Source organism: Numenius arquata, chromosome 10, assembly GCF_964106895.1.
Source record: "Numenius arquata chromosome 10, bNumArq3.hap1.1, whole genome shotgun sequence".
Taxonomy (NCBI): domain Eukaryota; kingdom Metazoa; phylum Chordata; class Aves; order Charadriiformes; family Scolopacidae; genus Numenius; species Numenius arquata.
In genome coordinates, this window is record NC_133585.1 from 14543849 (window position 1) to 14568961 (window position 25113).

Consider the following 25113-nt stretch of genomic DNA (forward strand, 5'->3'; position numbering starts at 1 on the left):
CAAATGTTATAGCATCAGGCAAAATAAAGTGCAAGGTTTAATACAGAAATGTAAAATAGCATGTAGTCGACCTATTTACTGGATTTTAAGTACTGTGAGCCAGGTCCTGCGAACCAGAGTGAAAAGGACAGCGGCCTCTACATTTACCACTTCTCAATAAATTGCATTCATTTAGTTTTGCCAAACACTTTCTCTCATTTCTAAAAAAGCAATAGTTCTGTTTGGCAGTCATGTTGCGTCCTTTTTTTGCATAGGCAATGTCACTTTGCTCTACTCCCAGAATTTTAGACCAAATCCTGGCACTGATTCTTTGTGTGCCCCTTTCTTTGAAGCTACTGGAATTGAATGGCAACTCTGTCTTGAAAAACAGAGTGTGTTCATGAGTTTTTCCTTCATTTGTTTTATGCTCGTGTTTCTTTTAATCTAGTGAATCAGCACATTGAGACCCGATATTAATAATTAATTATAGTGCGTGTTAATTCTGGAAAGAAGTGTGTGGTACGTTATCATGTACTAAAAACCTGGAGAGCATTTCCTCACACTTTTTAAAACTCAGAGCAGGTCAAACTGAAGGTCTACAATTCTTCAGTGTCCTTTTAATTTCTAACATTCTCACAGTGCACTTCAAGGCTTTTTCAAAAGGAAAAAATATATACTATAGTCCACTCACCCGTGCTTAATATCCTTGCATATTGCTGTCCTCTCTCATCCCAGCTAGTGTAATTGGTAAAGTGCATCAAAAATCTCAGTGTGTCAAATAATTGTGCAGCAGACCAAGACCTGTAAAATTACTTCCTCTTTTTCATTACTTGTTTGCTTGCTTGGTTTGTTGTTTTTTTTTTTCTAGAGAACAATACCACAGCAGTGCATTCACTTCAAATTGTTTTGGAAATATCATGCTTACTGATGAGAACCTCCAAGAGCCTGATTTTGGCTTTTGTGTGCTTGTATTCGGAGTATTCCTCGGCCATTGGCACCCGATCTTCTTTTTGAGGACTCCTTTGAAAAGCAAATAAAAGTGCTATCACTTTTATGAGTAAGAGGAAAAATAGTCTTTAAAATTAATTCTGCAAGAACTAATGAGGATTGGGTTAGATTATTTTTTTCCCTAACTGTAGGTGACTAAAGATAATTTGACAGGACCAAAAAGCTCTAATAGACAAAAATGAAACAATAGTTTTAAACATATTGAATTTTTACATACCAGGTAATTTTTGTTATTGTCAGCTATGCAAGCATAACTACTTCATCCTAAAATATGCAGAGAAGTTATTATACAGGGCTTTGAAACTGTTATCAGAATACTACATGCCCGTATCCTCTGTGGTTTTCCAAACAAGTTTGCTAAACGAAGGGAGGAGGATAAACAAAGGGTGAAAAGTAGCCAGCATTTATCTATGGGTGAAAGAAACTGTGCCTTCTCTTTCTAAATCTGGCCTTTTAAAAATGGCCCAGCTGCCAGGTGTAACCCCTGCACTCTTTAGCAGCCTCCCTTCAGCTCAGGAAAGATCCTGAGACGGGGCTTTATACCCATTGCAGGCATGTCCTGAAAGATCCCCAGATCCAGACTGTCCTCAAGGATGCCCACATTCCAGAGAAACTAAGCAGGGAGATGGACATCTCCACAGTGACCAGACACGTCCATGGTATCCCCCAGTCCCTAGCTGCAGCTTCTTCGGCCTGCTCACCTGGGAGTACCCACCCCAGCAGAAACACACATGTCTGCGTAGGAGCCCAAAGGGGAGGAGGAAAGGGATTTTGTTGAGCTGGTTACTCACCTTCCTGTCTGTTTATAGAATTGTTCCTCAAACTCTCTCAGAGCTTTGCGAAGCCTTTTCTTATCTGCTCTTGTTTCTCTGAGATGTTCAAGTAGAACAGGCCTGTAAAACATGAACAAGACAAGAACATGAGACAAGAACATGAAACCCCCCAAGTGCTTGGAAGTATTGTAAAAGCTGTGGCTTTGAGTAATAAGCAGCCTGCTGCTATGGCTGATCTCAGTGACTCCAGACAGTCCACCACATCCTTCCAACCATGGCTATAACTGGCTGTACCATCACACCCAACAAGCAGTTGTGCTCCCTTCCCTTTTACTATATTCTCACGCCTCTAATAAAGCGAAGGCAGAGACTCTATAGACAACATACGTGGGTGGAATGAATGTTGTTGACAGGGTGCAGCATCTCACAGGAAATGCTTTGCATCTCTGTAACTGAATTAATAAAGTCAACATCCAAGCCCTATTCCTAAAAGCAGCTGTTGCCAAACGTTACTGTGATGCACTGGAAATGCTAGTGGTACCCAGAAGCAACATTTTTGGAGGCCATATTTTAGCTGGTATTTGGAGGAAAAAAGGTTTTTAAGCAGAGAAAGAATTCTCTTATGACTTACTTATACAGCTGTATTTTTTTTCCATAATAACAAAATGCACAGAAATACTGTCACACCGTTTGTGAGCAAACTATTGCATATGTAGTTGAGTTACATGGAAAAAAACAAGACATTTTTATTTACTCTCAATTTTGGTAGAGCCTGGTCAGCTTAATTTATACATCTAAAAGCTCCCAATCAAAACACAAGAAAAAGGTACCATCCCATAAGCTATGAGAACACATCTGTTCCTGGAAGGCATAGCCTTCAGCAAGTTTCAGGGCTGAGTGATAACAGCCCATGTGCATCTTGAGGTTTGTTGTCTCATGCAACCTGAGATTCTTAACTACAAATCAGCAGGAGGGTTTTGTTTTGGTTTTATAATGGAGGGTAGGAGGGTGGTGGTAAGTTTTCTGGGCATCCAGACACTAATAACTATTCTTATGCAAGGAAGAAACCGATTTTATACGCATTCAGTGGCCTTCCAGGTGGCTATGATCCTTGACCCCGCTCACCTCTCGCTGTTTGGATGCCTCACGTCTCTGGCATTTTTACCTCACTCACAGTCAGTCCCAGTACACACACAGAGGAGCAGACTGTCCTGCTTGGCTGAACTGTGCTTTCTTTTATGACTGCTTTGTAAGAACGTACGTTGTTGGATATCTAAAAATTTTGCAGCAATTATAGGTAGATCAGCATATTTATATTATGCCATTATGTAGTATCTACCATTCTGTAGTTTTTTCTCCTGCCTGCCTTCATTCCTGCACCTTTCTCTTCATGAACTTGGCACAAAGTTGTTTGAATAAATAGCTCAAAAGACAGGTATCCCACCCAAACAACAACTATTTTCTGCCTCTTTTCTCCCAGAGGAAAACATTGAATCATTTCTTTGGTATAGAATATTCACATGCAATAAATATGGCTCATCTTTCATTTACAAAGTCTACATAAAATATTTTAAAATATTCAGGGAAAAAGAAAAAAAAGACTGAACTTACATTGTTGCCTCATGTAAATTGGACATAGACAAGGCTGTTTGCCTGAAAACTTTCTTTTCATCCAGAGGTGAAACATAAGCAGGCTCACTCTCCTCCTGAGAGTAGCACAGGTGCTCATCGACAGGGAGGCAAGATAGTGGACCGGATGATAACTCATGGCTGCTTTGAGAATGGTCTTCATCTGAGTCTTCCTCCTCCTGCTTGTGAAATGCAAAGCATTGTTAAATTAACTGTTTACATTACAATACTAACAATTAGTAGGATGACAACTTAAAGACTTGGGATCTAACTTCCTGGATGTATTCATTGAAATAGATTACAAATATTGAAAGCTTTACCCAGATCTACCTGAGAGCGTTCATGAGAGGTCTCGTGGCGCCCACTGAGTTACTGTGTATTGTCGACCATGACTAGACGGGACAGAAGTTGGCCCTGCTTCTGGGTACCTCCAGCCAGCAATTTATTTCTGTTTACTCAAAAGCCCTTATAAGTAGCAAAGATTTAAAGAACATTCTGTATTTACATCAGCACTGCAGTCTTGCTGGAACTTGTACTCCTCTCATATACCATCTACTGTTTGCATTATGTCCAGAAATTCTGACTTTAACAAGAGTTGGAGGTAGAGATTCCACAGTTTTAGCTACAAATGTTAACTACCAAAATAGAGTGATGCCACTGTCTTCCTCACGTTCCTTCATCCTCAGAATAAAAGTTGAGCTTTTGAAACTAAGGCTTAAACATAAAAACTCCACAGAGCAAAGCTCCAAAGAAGTAACAGAAGGGAACTTCAGTTAAATTTTTAAATAAAATACCAATGTGCACGTGTACAAAGATTTACACTGGGATTTTTCAAAGAAATCTAAAGCTCCACTGTCATCTAATAAAACAATAGTTCATAATTTTTAAAATCAACCTAGGCCAAATTACTATTAGATTAATATTTTGCTAGAGACATGCTAATTAACTTCCAGATAACCAGATTTCACTACCTCTGCTCACAGAGAGACCAGTACTGTTACTTTACATTGATACATTATTACTTAAAGTACTACAAATGATATTTATGTGCTACCTGGTTGATAAAAGCATTGCCAACAAAATACAGAAGGTATAGTGACAGTATAGTGCTTCATGGAAAGAGATAGGTTTCCTTTTGTGTTCCATTTGTTAGGCGTAACAGAAAGCTAACACAGCCTTTGATCTCTTGCCCAGTCATTTGAAGTGATTGCCTGAGGAGCAGCTGCTGTATGTGTCAACCTTTGGCATGTTTAGAACTTTAATTTGACAGAGCATTTGCTCTATCTGAAATACCAACACCTGTATTAACCAATGAGCAGATTCTTCAAATGCCAGTAGTTCTGTTGCTGCCAAACTGACATACAGATACAAATCAAACACAGCATTTAGCATGTTTTCTTGACAATGGATATGAATTCTTTCCAACTTACAATTGTTGTAATCAAAGATGGAGCTGCAAGAAGTTTCTTGATAATTCTGTATCTGTCATAAAGAGGTTTCATGAGACTCTTTTCTTGCTTAGTTACCTAAAGAGAAATGATAACAAAATATACTCCTCCAAATTAAAAATAAAAAAAAATAAAAAATAAATTTATCATTTGCCCCTGTAAAGCTGAGAGAGGTATTAGAATAGTGTGTGTATTTCGCTTCCATAGATATTCCATGGGAACCGTAGTTGAATCCATACAATTTCTAAAAAAGAAAACAGCAGTCTTTTTTCTAATGGAAAATACCCAATGTGGATTCCTCACTTTCTTGAGCCACACAACCCAGGCAGAGGGTAAACTGTTCTCTCTCTTTTTCTGAAGATGCTAATAGAGTGGTAAGAGTCAAGATCTGCTTCTACTCTGCGTTGAATTGGGAGCTCACTTACTTAACTGTAATAAAGGCGACAGGCCAGCTACAGTAAGGTGACAGCCCCGTGGGATGGAGAACGCTGAGAATACCGTCTCGGTGAGTGAGCTGGCTCTGTGCAGGACTGCTCTGTGCACCCCTGGCCACAACTGGGATTAACCGGCTGTTCATTTAGTTTGCTCTTGCTCTTTTATAAGCACTAGGAGCTTCCATTTGGAGGAGAATGTTATTTTAGATCAGGTATTAAGAGCCTGATCCAGCCACAAATATTTGTAAATACAAAAATAAACCTTACGGAAACTAGCTGTGCAGTAGAGCCACTTTCTGTACTAAGAAAAAAAAAGAGCAAACCCCACAAGAAAAAACAAACCGAAAAACCAAAACCAACAGAAACCCAACATGTTTCTCAGTGATTAAATGTCAAAATGGAGTCATTTGCAAATTAGTCCACCACCAGGCTCTGCTCCTCACCTGACATGCCTGTCAGCACCCACTGGGTACAATTTCACTGTCTTTTGGCACTGTGACTGTGCCACTGCACTGAAGCCCGGCTCCACACGCTCGGCTGAGCACACGGGGCAGGTTTGAAGAGACATAAACTGGCCGACACCTTTCTGCACTGAGACAACTCTTTGTTAGCAGAGCAGCACCCTGCTTTGTTAGCTAATGTCACTGGGGTGCCCCTGACTGGGCAGTCACCAGTTTGCCTTCTCCAAGTCATCATCCCCTGGCTTTTACCAACTGCGTGAGCTTCCTCGGCAGAACTCTCTCTTCTGGCCCCCTCCAGCTCTGAACTGGGCTGGGCCTGTGCTTGCCACTGAGCTTGGGCCTTGCTGGCTTCACTCTCCCGCTGTTCTTGGTGCCCAGGTTTTCTGCAGACCCCTCACCCCTTTTTCTCAGGAAAACATGTTGATATAGATACAAAGATTGAAATTTGCTTCTCTAAGATAAATGACTGTGTTAGTATGCAACTGGAACTGTGTGGAGCGTCTCCAGATTGCTTGATCGTTCTGAACAACAGCAAAAAATGGTGTCAAAATCTTGCCTAACTTCCATTTCTTTGCTTCAAATTCTTTATTGTCCCTGAGCTTTCTGTCACCTGAAGTCAGAGCTGTTTGGCAGACTTAGGATTCCCTCACGGCTGCTTAGTATCCCTGATCACCTCTTTCCTTATGCATTAGCATCCTCTTTCTTAGCTAGTTATAGAGCTGCTTCAACCTTGAGAAGAAACACCCTCTTTGCTGAACCCCATGGTACAAAGCATGCCCTATTATTCTCTTTTCTACATTTGAATCTTCAAGTCTCTTTTATCTCCATACAGCACTAAGAACTCCATTTCTTTTTTGTTCTCCTTAGGAAATATAATTTCTTCATACCCTTCCTATATATTCTCTCCACCCCTCAGCTTTCATTTCAAGCCCAAAGAAGACGGACAAAAACTACTTTATCCAAGGTCCAGAGAGATCAGATTCAGATCATCATAATTTTAAGAGCTGGTGTATTTTCGGACACAAGCTGGTGCCACTTCCCTTTTCCTCTACCACAACAATTACCAGCTAGAAACAGACAGTGATAAGAATGCAGGGAGAGACATCAGAGAGGAGTTCCTCAGTTGTGATTAGAAAAACTTTCAAATCATCATCTCAACAAAAGTGGCAATTTTTTGTTTTGTACCTACATTCAGCAATGAAGTCCCTTCAAAGGATTTTAATTAATAGTTCTAAGTGCTGCTGTGAAATAAAGGAAAGCACAGATGACAGGTCATGTCATTTTTGTGTTTCATGTCTCAGATGGTGCCCTGTAAACCTTTCTTGGCTGCTAAGTGTTCTAACCTTCCACCCATCGCAGCACAGCTACAGAATGCATGAGCCAGGTCTGCTGCAGATATACACGGCTCCACCTTTATCATCAAAACCTGCAAATTCCAATCATGAAGAGATGCAGGGCCACTAGAAACTTGCCTTTGTTTTTTTACTTTTAAAAATATAAACCAAATTCATCAGTATCAGGCAATAACATTTATACCTGAAGATTAGTTTGAAATAACTAAAATTATGTTAATCATGTAAAATTCATATAAATATATTTAATATAGGAGTCCAAAAATATTTGTTAGAGAAGTTAGATAATTTTTAATTTACCTATCTTTCCATGGTATACTTACAGGTCGTCCATGAATACTCTCAACATATAGTAGACATTTCTGAAGACTGATTTTTTCCAAAGCCATTTGCTTTTTTGTCATATCCTATTTAAAAAAGTTATTTATAAGATTATGAGTCAGGATTTCATGACAAGGGAACTGTTTAATAATCTATTTTCCCCAGATAAACATTAATAATGAATTTTCTGTCCACAGTGAGGTCAATGGGGACTTGGCATTGACTTAGCAAGAACAGAGTCCAAATGTACATGACTGAAGTTTTAAATGAATCAAAGTACATGTCACCCACTCAAGGCCTGGGGCAAAGCTGACGAGAGCTAGGAGATAATTCTACTGATTAATAGAGTGGTTGTTAGGTTAGGCCTCTACCCTTAGAAAATACACTGTATTTGCTTTGTCTGGCCAAAGTGGAGCCTTTATGGCCTGAACTTATGCTCTTTCTTCTGGAAAAAGATGCATGAATGAAAATGTACTGAAAGACTGGAATCGTATTTTCCTTAACGTCATTTTATAAAGATCTAATACTTAATTGCCTTGATTTCTTTCCAAATAACTATTCTACGAAAGCAATTGAACAAGCTTAAAGTCAGGAAGCAGTTTTAAGCTATTGACAGAACACTGCATCCTTGTCTGGAAAATTTGCAAGGGTACAAACTATGGTCTTAGTAAGGCAAGAATCTTTGTGTGTTGCTCCATCAGAGCCTGCATCTGAAATTTTTTTCTGGGAATACCAGTTGACAGAGTCTAAACAAGCAAAAGTTTTTGCTTGACTATCACAGCCCAATTGCATGGACGTGGGGTATATCTCATGGGTTGGGTTTTGGGAAGGTGGGCTCACAAAACACGACTGCAACATCTGAGTAGAAGGTGTTGGCATTGAGGTCCCACAGATATCAGTGCAGCACTTGCCTAGAACATTTTCTAATATTTAGGTAACATATATGAATAGTTGTTGTAGACTGAAAAACTAAATAAATATTTTTTGCATCCATCCTAGGGAGAAATCAGTTAATAAGATCTGTATGGTATTAACATCTGTTTGCCAGATCAGTGCATAAATCATAGATAGCATTCTCCATTATATATTAAATATTATTTAGTTGTATCAAATGAGAACAACCACCATTCTAGACAAAATACTCAGAAACTTGCAAAACTGCAGGGAGGACATTCCTCAACTTTTTAATTATTCGTCAAGAAAAATAGATTTGCCTTGGCTGGGAAGGGATGAAGAACAGAAAGCCTCAGCTATACAGATACAACCAATTTATGGAGTGGAACGACAGATTCACAATGAAATCCCTAAATATCCAATCATTGTGATACCATGGTTAACACCCCGTAAATGCTGAGCATACTAGAAAAAGGTGCTATCTCTAAAATGAAACGGAAGAATAATCTGATCGGCTGGCAGGAAATGATGGCTGGACAGTGTGCGTCTGTAGGACCACGATGGGGAAGCTGCAGAAAGAGCAGCCCTTTACTAACAATGGGAACAGAGGTGGGCTTTCTTCCTCAGCAGTGGTTCTTGTGCTGCTGGGCTGAACACCTAACAGTAGCAGTTTATTTCTGTTCAAAAATCACAATATGAAAGATAAGATCAACAAAGATGAAAGATGAATGTTGATTTCTCAACAATGCAATTTGTCGGTGTTGGTGATATACCAGTATATAAATAGGTGTCTGCTGCAGGGAGCACACTATTTAACTGGTATTTCTCTCCTCCTCTCCCTTTCCTGACACTTGCATATTTTCATCTGGGTCGGAACAGCAAGGAGCACGTGAAGCCAATGTCATTTTCCACAATCTGCCGGATCACAGCAGATCTGTATGAACTGGGGCCGAGTGTTGGGAAGTTGGGAGGAGACCTCCCCCACCACGATGAAGTAATGTGAAGAACAATGGAGCTGGGGGGGAAGAGGATATGCCTTTCTGCAGAAGGTTGATGACTAGGGGTTTTTATTGACAACTTGGAGAAGTATTTTTAGTAATTAGCCTCTACTTTTTAAAAATGTATCAAGCCCTGAAGAAGTAATGCACTTCTAATATCCAAGGGGTACCTTGCCATTAACTTCAGCAGGAGCAAACCCTTTTTTGTTTGCTGCCCAAATGCAAAAATAGTGCAGTACCACTAATCACATTTTGCTTTGAAGGTCTGCATGAGTTAATCACTCCAAAATTATCTGTCATTCACGTTAAGAGAAGAGGTGCTAACTAGAATGTAGGAGTATTATAAAGTAGCTAATTGGTTTACTTGTTGCTAGTTCTGCAATTAATACAAGGTTAATTCTTTCAAAAACTCTTAAGCCTGGAGCAGCTGAATGGTTAAGAGGAAACAGGGAATGATCATTAATATTGATTTTACACACGAGAAAAAATCTCAAGAGGGTTTAGCATGTGGGCCTATTTCATTAGCTCATTTTGTTAGCAATCTCAATACGGGTTTGTATTCAGCTAAGTTCGTAATGGCTGATAATTTCAAAATCTGAGAGGGCAGGTGGAATCACAAACTACAGAATTGTCTGAGATATCTTAGGACTGTAAGCTGGGTACAGCAACATGAAATTCAGTGCTAATTGCATAAAACCACTGCTTCATAGCCAAGGAAAAGATAAAATGAAGCGTGTCAGTAATGAAAGAACGGATAGATAAAGGTAACCAGCGTGAGAAAAGCTTTGAGGGCCAGACTGCAAATCTTCAAACTAAACATAAGGCAAAAGCTATTTGTTGCCTATAGAGAAAGAAAAAGATTACATGTCAAGCTATAGTAGTAGTGTGGTTTTCATAACTTGGGACAAAGGCATACCAAATACTGTATACAGTTGTCTTCCCCACTAGTCAGTTCCCTGAATGCTTATGCCTTTTAAGTTGGCTGTTGTTTTTCCAGACAGAAAATACAAGCCCTGAGGCCGGGCGGTGTGACAGTGGGGACTGGGCACGGCTGAGGTGGCAGTGCTTTGTCTCCATGCGGGCAGTGAGTGCGAGTTCCCAGGGTCTACTACATCTGCCACTTGGGGATGCATGGTGGCTCATTACAAAGCAGCAATTAACCCAAAAATGATAAGGAAAATCTTAAAGGAAGGCAACAAGTGACACGAGCCGTCCCTAGAACGATGCTAGTTTACTTCAGCTGAGGGTCAGGCCAAGTCTGACTGTAGCCCACGGGTGAACCAGAGCTGAGCACCGCAGGGCTGCTGCTGCTGCTCCTCCTCCCTGCAACTGGGGCAGCAACACCATTCCCCAGCCATTACACATTTGGCTTGGTTTAAAACAGGAGTTGGGATTTGGATTTGGGATTTTGGGATTTGGGATTTTGGGATTTGGTGGGGTTTTGAGTAATATGATTCAAATTATGTCTATTTGCCTTATGGCTCCTGAACTCATACATTCATAGTCTTAATCTTTTTCTTTTTTTTTTTTTCTGAAGCCTTGTACTTAAAAAATAGTAACAGGTGGCCATCCCTTTTTGGGTTACTGAGTCATTCACAGGATAATCCCAGTTTTCTCTTAAGTCTTCTCATTCAGTAACTTTACTCACGGGCTTTTTTTGCAGGAAGGGTGTTTTGTGCTGAAAACCCACAATCTGCTGTTTCATATTCAGATCTTGTGGTTTGTTCTCTTTAGACATAGGGTGGCTCAGGATTTTTCTCTGCACCTCTCTTAAAGAGACTCATTCTCTCATTTGCATTTCAGCAGGGCCTTAGAGGCTTTCCAGAGTTGGACTTCAGGGGAGAAGTAGGCAGGCTTTTATGGAAACTCTATCCTTGCCCCAAATAACTAAATCTTAAAAAAAGAAACGTTTAGCTGCTATTTAGTTTACTATTAATCTAGCTCAGATTCTGGTACAGGATCTAAATTTCATATACAAACTAAAATGTTGCACATAAAAAATATCTACAGTAGCACCAATGTTCCATGTAGCTGAAATGAAGCCTTTGCTCTTCGCTGTAACCAGCAGACATCCTTGGTTCATTTCACGTCATCAATGCTATAAACCTCATTCTCCCTCATCATTTTGATTGTGATTACTCAAAAAACAAGCAAACAATCATTTTTAATGTTATACTTAAGGAATTGGTAAAATATATCATTTTGAAATAGATCAATTTGACTTCATATTGTTCCTTTTCAAGCCTCTGTTCCCTAGCATTTTCCTGTAACTTTTATCATAAACTTTTGCTAACAAACAGACAGTTCTCAACACAAGTTCTCTCTACAAGAGTACAAGAATAAAATAAATAAGATCTTTAAAAAAATATTTGAAAATATTAACTTGTGAAAACCTTTAATTTACATTACAGAATTCTCCATGAGAACATTTCAAGCCAGCACTGCCATTGCACAGATCTAGGAGATTCTCTCTTGGAAAGTCAGAAGTCCAATTAATCAAAAAATGGGTAGGGCAGAGACCCACACCCAATTTACTCTACAAGAGAGTTTTTCTGGACAGGATTTCCTCATTGACATCTCTTTTGGTGCCATCTGATCTCACTCCTTGCATAATAATAAAAAAAACCTAACAACAAAGTATTATCACACAGTCTGCACTGCTGGGATTTTAGGACTATATAGAGAACAGCGTGGTTTTGTTGTCATCTTTTGTTTTCTTACAAAGGAGTTCTGGTTATGAAACACTTTTTCCATTTCAAGTTTTAAAAAAAGTAGTTTATAAAAAGAAACAATTAAAAAGTCAGTCATGTATGCAGAGCTCAAGATCTCAGAAGCAGAGCATTGTTATGCACAATTCTAGTTTTTATGCAGTAACTAGTTGTTTAAGAACCAAGAATAGAAGCAAAACAAAACAAAAAATTAACAATTATCTCTGTGGGGTACTTTCTGTTACTGAAATCCACCCAGAATAATTTCTTAGTTCTCACATAGTTTAGCGTTTAATCCTTCATTCCTCTTTGTCCCCCTCACCCTGTCCCCTTTTTTGTTCATCAGCCAGAGTCTAAATGTTACTGTCAACATTTAGTTTTAAGGTATCTTTGAGGACAAAATTTATTGTCTTGCTTGTCTGTATAGCATCAGGAATAGCAATGGCTGTATAGCATCAGGGATAGCAATGTCATTTAACAGAAAAAATAGCCCCCAAAAAGTATTTTTGTGGACAATATGTATTGCAGAACAACAGCTTCAGAACGACCCTATAACATGCCAGTAGTGTGAAGGTACCGCAGAATTTAAAACATGTACCAGTTTAAAAACAAAAATAAATTGCCCAGCCACGCAAGCATGTTTCATGGAATATTGCTCCTACATTTAGAAAAGTAATTGAGAATGTGTAAGAGCAGAGGGAGTATCACCACAAGCGTATAAGATCAGAAGGGCAAAGCAGTCTGGAGAGTTGTGCTATCCCTGTGATCTTAGCACTGGGCAGAGCTCTCAGGTGAGAGGGGACCTTTATTGTCAAAATAACATCAGGAACATTTTTAGTCACAGTTTCTGTGGACTCAAGAAAGGATTCCCTTTGCTGTCACCATCTTCAATATACTGCACGTACAACCTCAAGTAGGCAGGTTTCAGCAGTGCCTGGCAAACAGTTTTATACTGGCATCTCTGAGCAAAAAGCACTTAGCACTGTTTGAAAAAACCTTCTGCATCTCTTTTTCTGTACAATTCTTCACAGAAAATTAACTTGGGAAAACTGCACTAGAGCTCCCATCTTCTTAGAGAGAAAATGCACTGCAGTGCCAGAAGACACAGAATGCACACCCACCAGCATACCCTGAGACAGCTACACACTCATTACTGTCTGCCTCGGACGATAAAGTTCTGAAAGAAACAGCCATACTTGGTAAATACCTTAATAGCTTCAGGAAGGTTAAAGTGTTGTCTTTTCTCCTTTAACCGTCTCAATACACTATCCACTGTTTCTTCTACTGAGGGAGCTGGTTCCGTGCTTGTGGCCTCCTGTGTCGCAGCCTCTTTAGAGGTCCCAGTGTTTTCACAATGATCATTTCTTTGGGGTGCTCTGGAGGTACTGTTTTGCTCTTCTGACATTCTGAGTTTCAGCTCTGAAAGGTAAATCACTTGGCAAGTAAATAGATTAGAAATACTTGTAAAGAAGTTTCCTCTGACACTACAAGAAAAAAACCACATCCCTACTTCTTGCATACAATTATTATCATACCACAGTTGTGTAGGTAAGTAATTCTGCTTCATTTCAACATGTAACATCTTTTACCTGGTTAAAGGGAAATCCAATGGTCAAGGGATGAGATGTGTCCAGGCCAATGAAACTTATAGCACATATGTACTTCTCTTTTTTCTCCAAGCCCATCTTTGACATAAAAGGTGAGGACTGAAGAGGCACTGGGCTAAAGAGTGGGGTCTGGGAAGGAATCAGTGTAGAATTTCAGTGGGAGTGAGGCTAGGAGGGGGGCTTTAAAGGACAAACAGCACTTGAGAGTATTTGTGGGAGGTCTGGGGGGATGGGGATATGGAAGCAGAGCTCTCTCTTTCCCCCTCAATTGCACTCTCAATTGATCTGATGTCTGGATAAGTAAGGACATGTCCAAGCTTGCTCTGAGGACTGATGCCTAAGGATGCAGTCCTTCACAGACACCTTCCTGGACAAGTAGCAGTGCTTCCGCAGCCACCTGCCCCACTCTCACCCCAGCTGTGCTTGCCTGCCCTCCTGTGCTGCTGCACAGGTGAGGTAGAGAGCGAAGGCACTCCCCTGAGAAGGGCTGGGGGGGCTAAGCTGTGCTACAGAGCCCACCATGCCAGCAGCCAGACTGCTGGAGCCACGTACTCCAGGTCTGCATAACCAACCACACTCTCCTTTAGTGCAATTTAAACCATAACCCTCCCTTCCAAAGGCTGCTTCGGCATCCCAGCTGGGCTGCTGAGCTGGTCCTCACAGGAAGAATCAGCCACTTTGCTTAAATTACTTCCCTTGGCAGAAGAGCACCTGAGCAACCCAGCAGAAGACACATAGGTTACAGCGTGTCCTGGCTTCCCAGTCAGCAAGCTGCCTGGATGCAATAAAGTACGTAAGTATATTAGCTTGACACCAAGCCAAAGACCTTGGAGCTCTAGGGACCTGTACAGAGCAACAAGGAAATTGAATTAAGGTCTGAGTTAGCTCCCGTAAAACCAGGCTTTGTTCCCAGGGCATGCCTGGCTGGTGAAGGACCTTGGGCAAGGCAGGAGACTGATAGCTCCAAATGTGTTAAATTTATGGAAATCTGAGCTGAAACAGTAGCATAACTTTTTTAGCTGTGACAGTCTGAGGATACAGGCCAGGTTTGTAGGGGAAAATAGTAATTTTTATTAAAGTCATAGAGATATGAAGGATGGACAAGCCTTCTGAACTTGAAGAAGGAACTAGAAGCACTCAAATGTTTTTCCATTTCAGTTGCACCTGTCTCGTGAACCTCATGAATCTTGCTTCACTTAAAAGCAATATAACTATTCAGGATAATAAAATCAAGGGTGTACACAGGACCAAGGAATTTTGGGTGTGCAGGCAAGGCTGATCTGTGAAAGTTAGATCTCCTGGCTGGCTGAAGCAATGGTTGAGTCAGAGAGAGAATTTTCAGAAAGTTAATGATGTAGTTTGGTAATTTCCTCTCATTTTCCCTTCCTGGATTTGTAACACAACGTTCAAGGGGGGGGAAAAAATCTAGTAATTATGCAGCATACTATCTAAAGGAGAACTTTCCAGAAGAAATTTACTGAAAGATGAGTTTCTAGTTCTTTATTTACCACAATCACATCTTCTATATCTACATTCTTAACTATATCCAAAACACAGAGGAAACATAATACAACAATTTAATTAGTAGTGAAAATCCATTTATAGTGGGGAAAAAAGATTCAGATAAATTATAAATAGCTTTTTAAAAAAAATATCAATCAGTCCTGGCTACACTCTCCCTGAGGGCAAGCATGTGATACATCCACAGACATTAATGGAGTGGTATGCAGACAGTCAAGGGCAAAGCTTGACCCAAAGACCAAATCTAATATCAAGGAAAGATCCATTTTTATGACCAAAAAAAAAAAAAAAAAAAAAAAAGCTTTAGAGTTGTGTAACCTCAGTCCTAAAGAAACATTTTTCACCTACATTTGTACTATTACAAGGACACTTAACTTTGTAGTTCTTTATTTCAGAGTCTCATAAAAATATTCAGAATAATATTGCCTTTTGCATGAATGTTTATAGTTATGAGGGAGAGATGATATCCTTTTCCCATTCCCTGTTAGCCTTGTTATGAGGGATGAACTGGCTTACTTTAATCCCTGTTTTCAGGAATGAAGGCAAGTCATATCACCTAATACCTGTGTTGTCATCGGGAGACCTATTGCTGCGCACTAGTGAAAAATAAGCAGAGCACCAAGGTTAGAAAACTAACTCTAAAATATTCCAGCTACACTCATACTTCCAAAAGCTTCAGCAATAATGTGAAACGACATGTTATTATATACCTTTGAGCTGCTTACGACCTTTGGCCAAATCATTCATCCATTTCAGAACTTCAGGATTGGATGTCTTGTCACCATGTGAAGGCTGAATGTAAAGAAAAAAGGAAGAACAAAAATAAAAAGAAGAAATTGATGGTTGTACAATCAAACAGATAAAAACCTATCCACACACAGTGCGCTAAAAAATGTTTGTAGTTCCAGCTGCATCATAGTGTCATGCAGAGCATTTAGCTTGATCATGGTACTAATTTATCGTGCCTTCTCTCCCCACTGTGGCACAGTGCTACATGGATGTGAGTATTTTGGCTCTGATACTAAAAAAAACATTTTACTAATTGGATAAGTAATCTCAGTGACTTCAAAAGGACTCATCAGATACCTAATGTTAGTCAAGTTCCTAAGTGATTTCCAGGATGGTAACAGAAGCACTCTGTCCCTTGCAGGGATAAGCCCTTACTGCTCTAAGACAGGGATTCTCTTGGGAAACAGCACTTTAAACATTTCAACTGAACTGCTTAACTAATCAAATGAAAAAATTCTGTGCAACAGAGTGATTTCAAAAGCAACAGACAACAAAAGCTTTGTATATCAGTTCTTTCTTTGCATTTAGAAATTGCCTCCAAATTAAAATTAATTTACACTGGATCTTCAAAACTCAGATATTTAAAATTGCAAAACAGTTTTGCACAATTAAACCTCTGAAATAATTTCTTTTCTGGTCACAGTATGATGACTGTTAAAGTAAGAAATTTTACTCCTACAAGTATATGATGACCATAGGGCACATTTAAGTTTGCAGTCATTGCCGAGATTACAAGGTAGTATAGATTTTGCTGAATTTTTATTTTAATGTAGTCATAAAATATTACAAAATTCCCTGCTTCATATTGTACAGATCCTAAGCAACACAGGTGTTTTGATATGTTTATACTGCGTGATTCACGTTACACAAGCTAGTTCGACGTGAGGGATGATCTTATGTACACTGCCCAGAGTACACCATTGACCTCAAACAACCACCCACCAGCAACACACCGCAATTTTTGTTTCTCTAAGTTCTGCCACCAACTTCTATTGAGCCCTGTGCTTGGAGGTTTACAGTAGTCTGCCTGAATGAAGGAACCTGCACAGCAGAGCAACAGTTTCCAAGCAAATGACTTCTACAAAGTAAGTAAGTAGCTTTTAATCTTTTGAATCATTTTGGTTCACAAGCCTGTCAGCAATGTTTCACTGATTCACATCTCACACATCTAGAAAATGGATATTTTGCAACAAAGGTAATCCAAAGAAAATGCAAATTAGTCTCAGAACTACTGCATACACTGAAACATGATAAAAAGATATTCCCTCACTGATAATTCTCCTATTTCATTTTACCAAAAATACCCTTTTTCCTGTTGTTTTGCTTAAGTTTATATGCACTGCAATTCGTGCCTTCCTCTTATAGTATTTCGCTCTACCTTCTCAATTATTATCTTACCAGGTATTTTTTTTCTTGCTCAAACTTTTCTTCATACTTCCTAATTTTTCTCTTGAGACTCTGAAGGTGCTTGGTAAGTTGTGCTATTGTTTGTGGTTCTTTGCACTCTTCACAGTTACATCTAGAAGAACTTCTTGGCCTGCAAAAGCCGAAAGCATAGTAGCTGGATCAAAGAACTGGCTATAATGGACTGTGCCTTGTTTCAGGCACACTTAACACTCCCCCAGCAGTTCAAAATTTGCAGCTAGGTTCTTTCACAGGGTAGAGACAATTTAGTTTTACAAAGTAAGCATAAAATAATTACTTTTGCTTGAAGGTACACCTAGGGTATACTAATGGGTTCACCATCTGTCTTTCACTTTCTCTTTTTTTTTTTTAATTAAATGTCGGATTACTGAATATTTTTTAAAAGTTTAATCTAGTAGGTCACAACCTGATCCAGTATTTACATTTAACAACTGCACCTTACTTCACAAATCTTCCAACTGTAACAGGAGACTGTAACAACATGATCTGTAAAAATAAGCTCAGGGAGGAGTTCATTGCTGGGAAAAAACATTATCATTTTGAAGACAGTTTAGTTTTTTTGGTTTTTACTATTGCACATCAATAGATCTGACTATTATCCATATGCAGCTGACAGCTATGTATATAAGCTTTTAAGAAAGTTTGGTTTCTGTCTGAAACTCACAGCTTGCTTTCTGGAGATCACAATTATGACCTGTTCAAAAGTTCTATGACACTCTCATATGCAGTGAATGACTCAAGCTATAGTTCTGTTACAGCTGAAATTTTTAGTACTATACCTTGATAGCCCTCTCTATCTTATGTTCACTCATCAGACTAATTACTAACTAACATTTAAAACTGTCCTTGCTAACTATAATTAACAAAGACTTCAAACAATCTTGTACTGTGTTATTACTGAAAAAATGCTAGATCCTGTTTCTGGTATTGAAAATTAACCATGTCAAAATATGGTACAGTGTGAAAATTTCTTGTTTGTGACATAACAGTAACTGAAAAAAACCCATTAGGAGTCAAAGATCATGGATTGTACAAAAATATTTAAAATATAGAAGAATTAAAATATGTTTCCTTACATCATGAAAGGCTGAGCACTTGGTGGAGAAGGGGCAGACTCTGTGTCTAGATTAAATCTCTGGCTTTGGCTAAAGATAGAGCAGCGTGGTGACAAGAGAGGGTTGTCTCCATCCGTAATGTGATACAGCAGTCGACTGGTCCCTAGGGGGTGATGTTCTTGTGGGCTGCTGTCCATGTCATTCTGCCAGTCCCTGTGGGCTGGCACAGGCTCTGGAAACAAAAGTATAAACCAATAAGGACTGAGGGCCACTCACAAGATATTTAGCTACCTAGATAAATACAAATCTATACTTACACAAGAATTGAAAGCATAACTATTCAAAGTAAACGGTAAATAGTTCAGCAAAGTATCACATGCAGGCTGAACATAATACTGAGGATGAGAAAATATAAAGGAATAGTTATTGGCTCAACATAAAGCATTTTTGAGTATCACAGGAGAAGGTGGGTGAGTGTGTTTGTAAACTATGAAGTATAATATAAAGATGGAGAGTTTCCCAGAGTAGTAGCATTAATTACATTTTCATAAAACTGTTTGCTTCTGAAAGCCATGTTCCAGAAGAAGACAATGAATGAACAAGTTTAATTTTGTGATTTAGCATTTAGTCCTTCGGTCAAGAGAAAGGCAGATCAAAAATATAATATGTCCTGATGCTAAGAGCCTCCAGTGTTGCTTGCAGTATCCTGCAGAATTTCATTGAGGTGTGAAGTAACATACACATGGGTCTAAAGAACACAAGATGTGAAAGTAGCAACCACAACCAATAGCATTCAAAGTAGTTCTTCAAGGTAGTGTGCAGCGACTGCTACTTGGAGGACTCATGCTTATGGTACTCTGTAATATTGTCTGAATATTAATGGAAACCTCGCCTCAGGTGCCCCAAAAGGTAACATTTGTTTTAGAGAGATGGTGAAGCTCAGAATGATTTATTCTGGACTGAAAAATGGTGATCACGCTAATTTTGTTTATGGGCAACATGGAAAGTAATGGGCACATTACAGAGCCTCCCTCCAGGGAATACCAAGAGTTCATCTTCCCTTTGCCGTGCCTGGGTACATCAACAGGGAGAACCATTTCATCCTCACCCTCAGTAGGTGAAATGGGTGAGAAGGATCTAGCCTCATCAACATTTTTACTATCAGATGATTGTGCTTTAAAGCAGATTATACCTTTAGTGAGAAACTCCATGCTCTCATAAAAGCTCTCCCCCCAAAATCAGTTAATATATATTAAAGCAAAGAATGTGCTCTGTTGCAGGTTCCCCTACATCAGTTTCCATAGTACATAGTATTTTACACCAGCTACGTGTTTTCTTTTCCCCTCTAAAACCATGTATATATAAAGCCTTTGAATTCATATAAATTATTTTATATTTCCAGGCAGTATGCATGTTATTTCTGATCAGTATTGTATTTACAATATAGCATGCATTCTAATACATTTCACAGAATCTTTTTATTGAATGAAAGTCTAAAACTTTCCCTAGCACAGAAAAACAACTGTACATGGATCTACTCGCAGAAGAGCAGGCAGGTTTAGAAAAATTCTTTCAACTTCACTTTCTTTCCCTTTTCTCCTTTGCACAAGGGGCATGATATTCCCATGGTGAGTGGGTATTTCCGTCAGGATTTTAACGGAACCTTTGTAATACATTTTGTTTGGCCTCTGCCCAACAGATACTGAAGGTACAAATCCCAATTGCTGCACTGGGACAGTGGGGAGAATCCAGCCCTGAATGGCGCCCTTCACAGAAAGCAACTATTGATTTCAAAAATAATAATTCCAATGGGCTAAAATATCATTTTATCAGGCACTATCCAACTGCTTTTGCTTTACAGACAACAAAAAAATCCAATTGTATATTGTATAATCACAGTTCAGTCTGTCATGCAAAAGTTACACGACTTTTGTATCTATAAGTTCATCTACTCTAACAGCACCGTTACTTACAATTATGTTAACCATTTTCACAATGAGACAATGTTGTTTATTAATTCTAACCTAGCACCTTTCCTCTAAGTACTACATACTCTAGGTCAAATTCAACTCTCCAAGATATCAGAGCAGCACCCAAAAGTTCTAAATCGTGTCTGAGATTCAAATCCTCCAACAGAGAGATCCAGAAAGGCATCCGGGAGAAGCAAGGGTAGAGCATTGTACCTGCCACAGGAAATTACATACACAGACAACATACAGTGACGAAGGCTGGAACAAATATTGTTCTGCAAACAAAAGTGTTGTCTCTTTCTGGAAAGTAATCTTTCCTTACCCTATAAGACTTAAAATAAATAAATAAATAAATAATTAGTTTGGTTGGGGTTTGGGCTGTTTGGGTTTTGGGTTGTTTTTAACTTCTGAATATCAGTAATGTCAATGAGAAGAACTTTTATTTCACCATCTTTGAACTTCAAGAAACATAATCCCTGTGATGCAGGTTGACTAAGAATAGTTTCACTAGTTCTTGTGCTCTGTTATTAAAAAGAATAAAATTTTATAGTCATATTAAGTAGAAGTCTCCTCACTGTGAAAGGAAAATGATGTTATAAAAAACAATCAGCTAGTCTGTGTATGATAGAAGCAGGAGAAAAATTTCCAACACTTGAACTCTGATATTCTCTGGACCTAGAAGTACCTGCCTCTTGCAGGAGGCAGTCTGTACTGCTGATAAACTGTGTGGTCACAGACAATTGCTCCTTTTCACATTACAACCAGGCAATTTTACTAGGCCCTATCCAGCCTCAGAAGTGGAAGGAAAGTACACGGTCGAGACTAAACACTCCTGGAAGATAAATGTAAAGGACAAGTTAGCGGCTGAAGCAGCTCCAGCGTAAAACCAGACACACAGAGTGCCAGAGAGTTTGTGGAGGTTTTTTTATTCAGCTAGCAAATGAAAGGGAGACAACCTGCATGCCAGGTGAATTTGGGAAATTTCCCAGAGGCTAGGGCTCTTCCATTTCCTTGGCACCAGGGCTTCCTGACACCATTGTTCCACTAAAGCTCGCAAAGTGGTGCAACTTTGTGAGTGCCCCAAGAAAGAGTTTAGCCCCAATCCCATCACTGATGCATTAAATTACTATCTACTGTCCAGAAGTGGTCAGCAAATCATTCGAACCGACTCATTTATTTGGCTCAAATACTATAAGAGCAGAACATCTCAGGATGATGACAAGTTGTAACCAAACCCATTTTTAATTACAAATTAGGGCCATCATCTTGATTCTAGTTCTGCGTAGATCCTAAACAAGACACTAAGCATTATCCTGAGAGTATCCCCTGAACTGACCAAAGATCTACCTGTTCACGTGTCTGATCTAATTTTAGCCTCTATTTTTGCCAAAACTGGGAACTAAAGCCACCTCTAGCCAAACCAGTAAGTTGCCCCTTGGCCTGCATCTCCTCCATCTCATCTTCTCAGTCCAGCTTTGCACTGACAAGAGCTTATCACAGGACTTAAAGCCAAAATCTAGTACCTTGTAATACGCAGTATGCTCCACATTGTGGACTTCGATCATATAACAAGTCACACAGTACACGTCTGCATTCCTGCATGTGGTATTCTTTAAGTAAAATAATAATACACTGAAATGTCTTGTATAAAGAAAAAAAAAAGAATATGCAGAGGTAATGTGTTTGTCCCTCAACATGTTATGTCTGTGAATACCAGTATCACAATTTTTAATTTAAAAGACGTTTAGAAGTTCTTGTAAAGTTCAGCTGCCCACTGCTCAAGTCACGTATTTGATGTACACTCATATCTAAAAGCTATAAAAATAACTCATGCTCTACTTTTCTTATTTTCCCTTAAAAAACTAGCTTAATACCTCCTTGCAATTCTTTATGGTCTCATTTTGCCAGCTCTAATTCAAGTTTTTTCATATTCAAAAGTAAACTGGAAATTTCTGAGTTTGCTCAGAGATAATAACTACTATTCACCCCTTAAAAATTGCATCCTGAAATACCCTGTCATTTTACTAGGCTGTTTTAGCTTCACTCACCATACACATAATGTATTTTTTTATCATTTTTGTTGACTGGGATGTGAAACAAAAGAAATTAAATAGACTACACAATCATGCTTATTTTTAAAATAATACATTTGTACACTGTTAATGTTAAAATTTTTATTGCCTGATTCACTGAGCAAAGGCTAATAACTAGACACATAGTATATATGTCACATCTTCTAAAAACTCTGTTCCTGGTACAAATCTCTGCACTTCCATCCAAGCTTGACCTGAAATAGCCAATAGTCCTATGTGACAACTGTACCTAAACTGAATGTACCAGAAGATTTCAGTAGTAGTTTAAGAGCTAAAATTAGACCTAGCTCTATCTATGCAAAATGGCAAGTTATTAAAAAAAACCACAAACCACAAAGCAGTTGTTCACAGAAATGAGCATACATTAAAATCCATTAAATAGGTAAGTTTTAATTAAAGCACAAGTTAGAATGGCTAGAGTGACAGAGCATGCTCTGAACTGCCAGAGAGAAATGCTACATCATGCAATGTTTGCCTGTGTAGCTGAAGACAGGCAAATAGGAGCTAGAGATGGTATCAGAAGTAGGGGTCACTAACAGTATGAATTAGAGCAAAATCCAATCAAAACAGAAAAAATAAGCAGAAGAAACAATTATGAACCAACCTAACAATGGATTATGAAACTACCAAAATAAAATAATTCAGTAAACTACTTGAAAAGGAGGAAAACCCCACCCTGCCATAAAGGAAAAGAATCAGTGCAGATTTTGGATGGGCTGCAAAATGTCTCTGCCTGTGCAGCACAAGTATGAGATCTGTCTCTTCCTCAAATCCACACTAGGGGACTAGCACCAATACAAGTTCCATACCTGTATCCAAGAGCTACTAACGTATTTGCCTAGCTAGGCTATAGCATCCATTTTAAGCTAAAATCCAGGATATTTAGTATTTTTTACATACCTTCATCATTATAGTAATTTGGATTCTACATACCATTTTCCTTAATAGTTCAATGTAAACCTCTAACTTCAGATTTTCTTAAGTAGAACACTATCATTTGTGATTTTTTTTAGGTAAATAACTTACTGTGATTTCTTGCTGAAAATTCTGAGCAAACAGCTTCTGAAATAAGTTCATCTGAACCCACCCTTTATTCTGACAATTGCAAAGGCGTTACTGACCTATCTGCCTTAATTTGGACCATACATGGTGAACAATTTAAGTATTTGTGTATTCGTGTCACTCATCTGTGAGATGTATTAGTCATATTGCCTTTGACCTATTTTTTACAAAGAGTGATTCCTCTTTTACTGAGCATCACGACTCTGCCAGCCCTGTGACTACAAGCTATGAATTGACAAAAATAGTGCCGAGCCTTAGGGCTATTTATTTGCAAAGACTGGTTTCCATATTGAGGAAAGAGGGAGAGATAACACATCACAGCTTGCCCAGATGGGTAATTATACAGGTTCATGAATGATTAAAATCCACATGCTGCAAAACTCACCTTCGCTATCTCTCTGCTGATGCATTAAATTAAAATCAATAATAGGAGAAATGAAGTGATATTGCTCTGACAAAAAGAATGACAAAAATAGAATTACATGATATGGCAGGTGGTCTCACACAATACAGACATAGGAAGTAAAGAACGTAAATTTACTTGAACAAAAAGCCAACAGATTAAAACTAAAAATAAAAGAATCAGGATTCTTAAAACCTGTCTGAAAAGCAAGACTTCCTCTCAGAAAACAAAATGTTATAGCCATTAATTCCAGTTCTTTTAACAGGTATCACACCCCTTTTTACATTACACAACATTTGCATCGGGAAATGGTGCTTTGCATTAGCTCTGCAGTGTTTCCCACTGAAATCTGATAATAAACTGCAAGTCACAAGGCTTTTTTATAATTGCAAATGAGAACACATCACAACATGATCGCTTACCTCCACAACTGGCCCCATCAGCTTGTGCACTGGTTTGGACTGATGAAGGGGCTGGATCCTTGGGTGCCGGCAGCTGAGGAGTTTCTTCCTGGGTTGGCAGAAACGCAGAGCACAGATCGGTTTCAAGGGCTTGTAGCTTCAACAAAGAATTCTGCAGACAAAAGCAGAACATTGGGCTAGATAGCGAACAACAGAGCACAGCAATAGCTCTTCAACTCACGGAGCCCATTAGCAGTGCCTGCAAAGGGGTGTTCCACTGGCAGCTCTGAAAGGATGTGCAAGAGAACAAACGTGCACTATTCCACGAGTTTCTTGACTACTGGTTATTTAAGCCCCAATTTACATAGATTATTCATGACACGTGGGAAAGATTACTTCGTCAGCAAAAGACAATTTATTCTAGGAAGCCAAACTGAGATGGTGTCCCTTTTCTTGGTCTTGAAGCAATACACTAAGCGAGTACTTCATTCATTGGGCTGACATCATGATCTGATGACATTATGTCCCTCCCCATTTACCATTCATAAAAAACCAAATCTCCCTCTCCAGCCTATTGTGCAGTACACAGCAGTGAACAAAGAGTTACTGAGAACACGCTCCCTCGTGGGATTCTTGGAAAAGATATTTTTTAATTGGCTTTTTTAGAGGTACTTTTTTATGTAGACATAGCTTTTACGTAGGCTGCTGCTGCTTCTACAGAGCAACCAGATAATTTCCTGTCCACTGCAAAGATAAAATTAACAGATCATTGTCACTTGCTG

The 25113-nt window shown here is 39.0% G+C and overlaps 1 protein-coding gene across 1 annotated transcript in view; it reads right to left on the reverse strand.

Moving 5' to 3' along the window:
• Nucleotides 1-875: 875 nt before the first annotated feature.
• Nucleotides 876-25113, reverse strand: part of FAM13C (family with sequence similarity 13 member C) — a 54646-nt gene continuing 30408 nt past the window's right edge. Inside the window, exons 6-12 of the mRNA XM_074154456.1 lie at nucleotides 24353-24440; nucleotides 18424-18634; nucleotides 17321-17459; nucleotides 4820-4915; nucleotides 3372-3571; nucleotides 1779-1880; nucleotides 876-999 (exon numbers count right to left, since the gene is read on the reverse strand). Of these exons, the coding sequence (XP_074010557.1) occupies nucleotides 876-999; nucleotides 1779-1880; nucleotides 3372-3571; nucleotides 4820-4915; nucleotides 17321-17459; nucleotides 18424-18634; nucleotides 24353-24440 (960 nt within the window). The remainder of the gene's footprint in view (nucleotides 1000-1778; nucleotides 1881-3371; nucleotides 3572-4819; nucleotides 4916-17320; nucleotides 17460-18423; nucleotides 18635-24352; nucleotides 24441-25113) is intronic.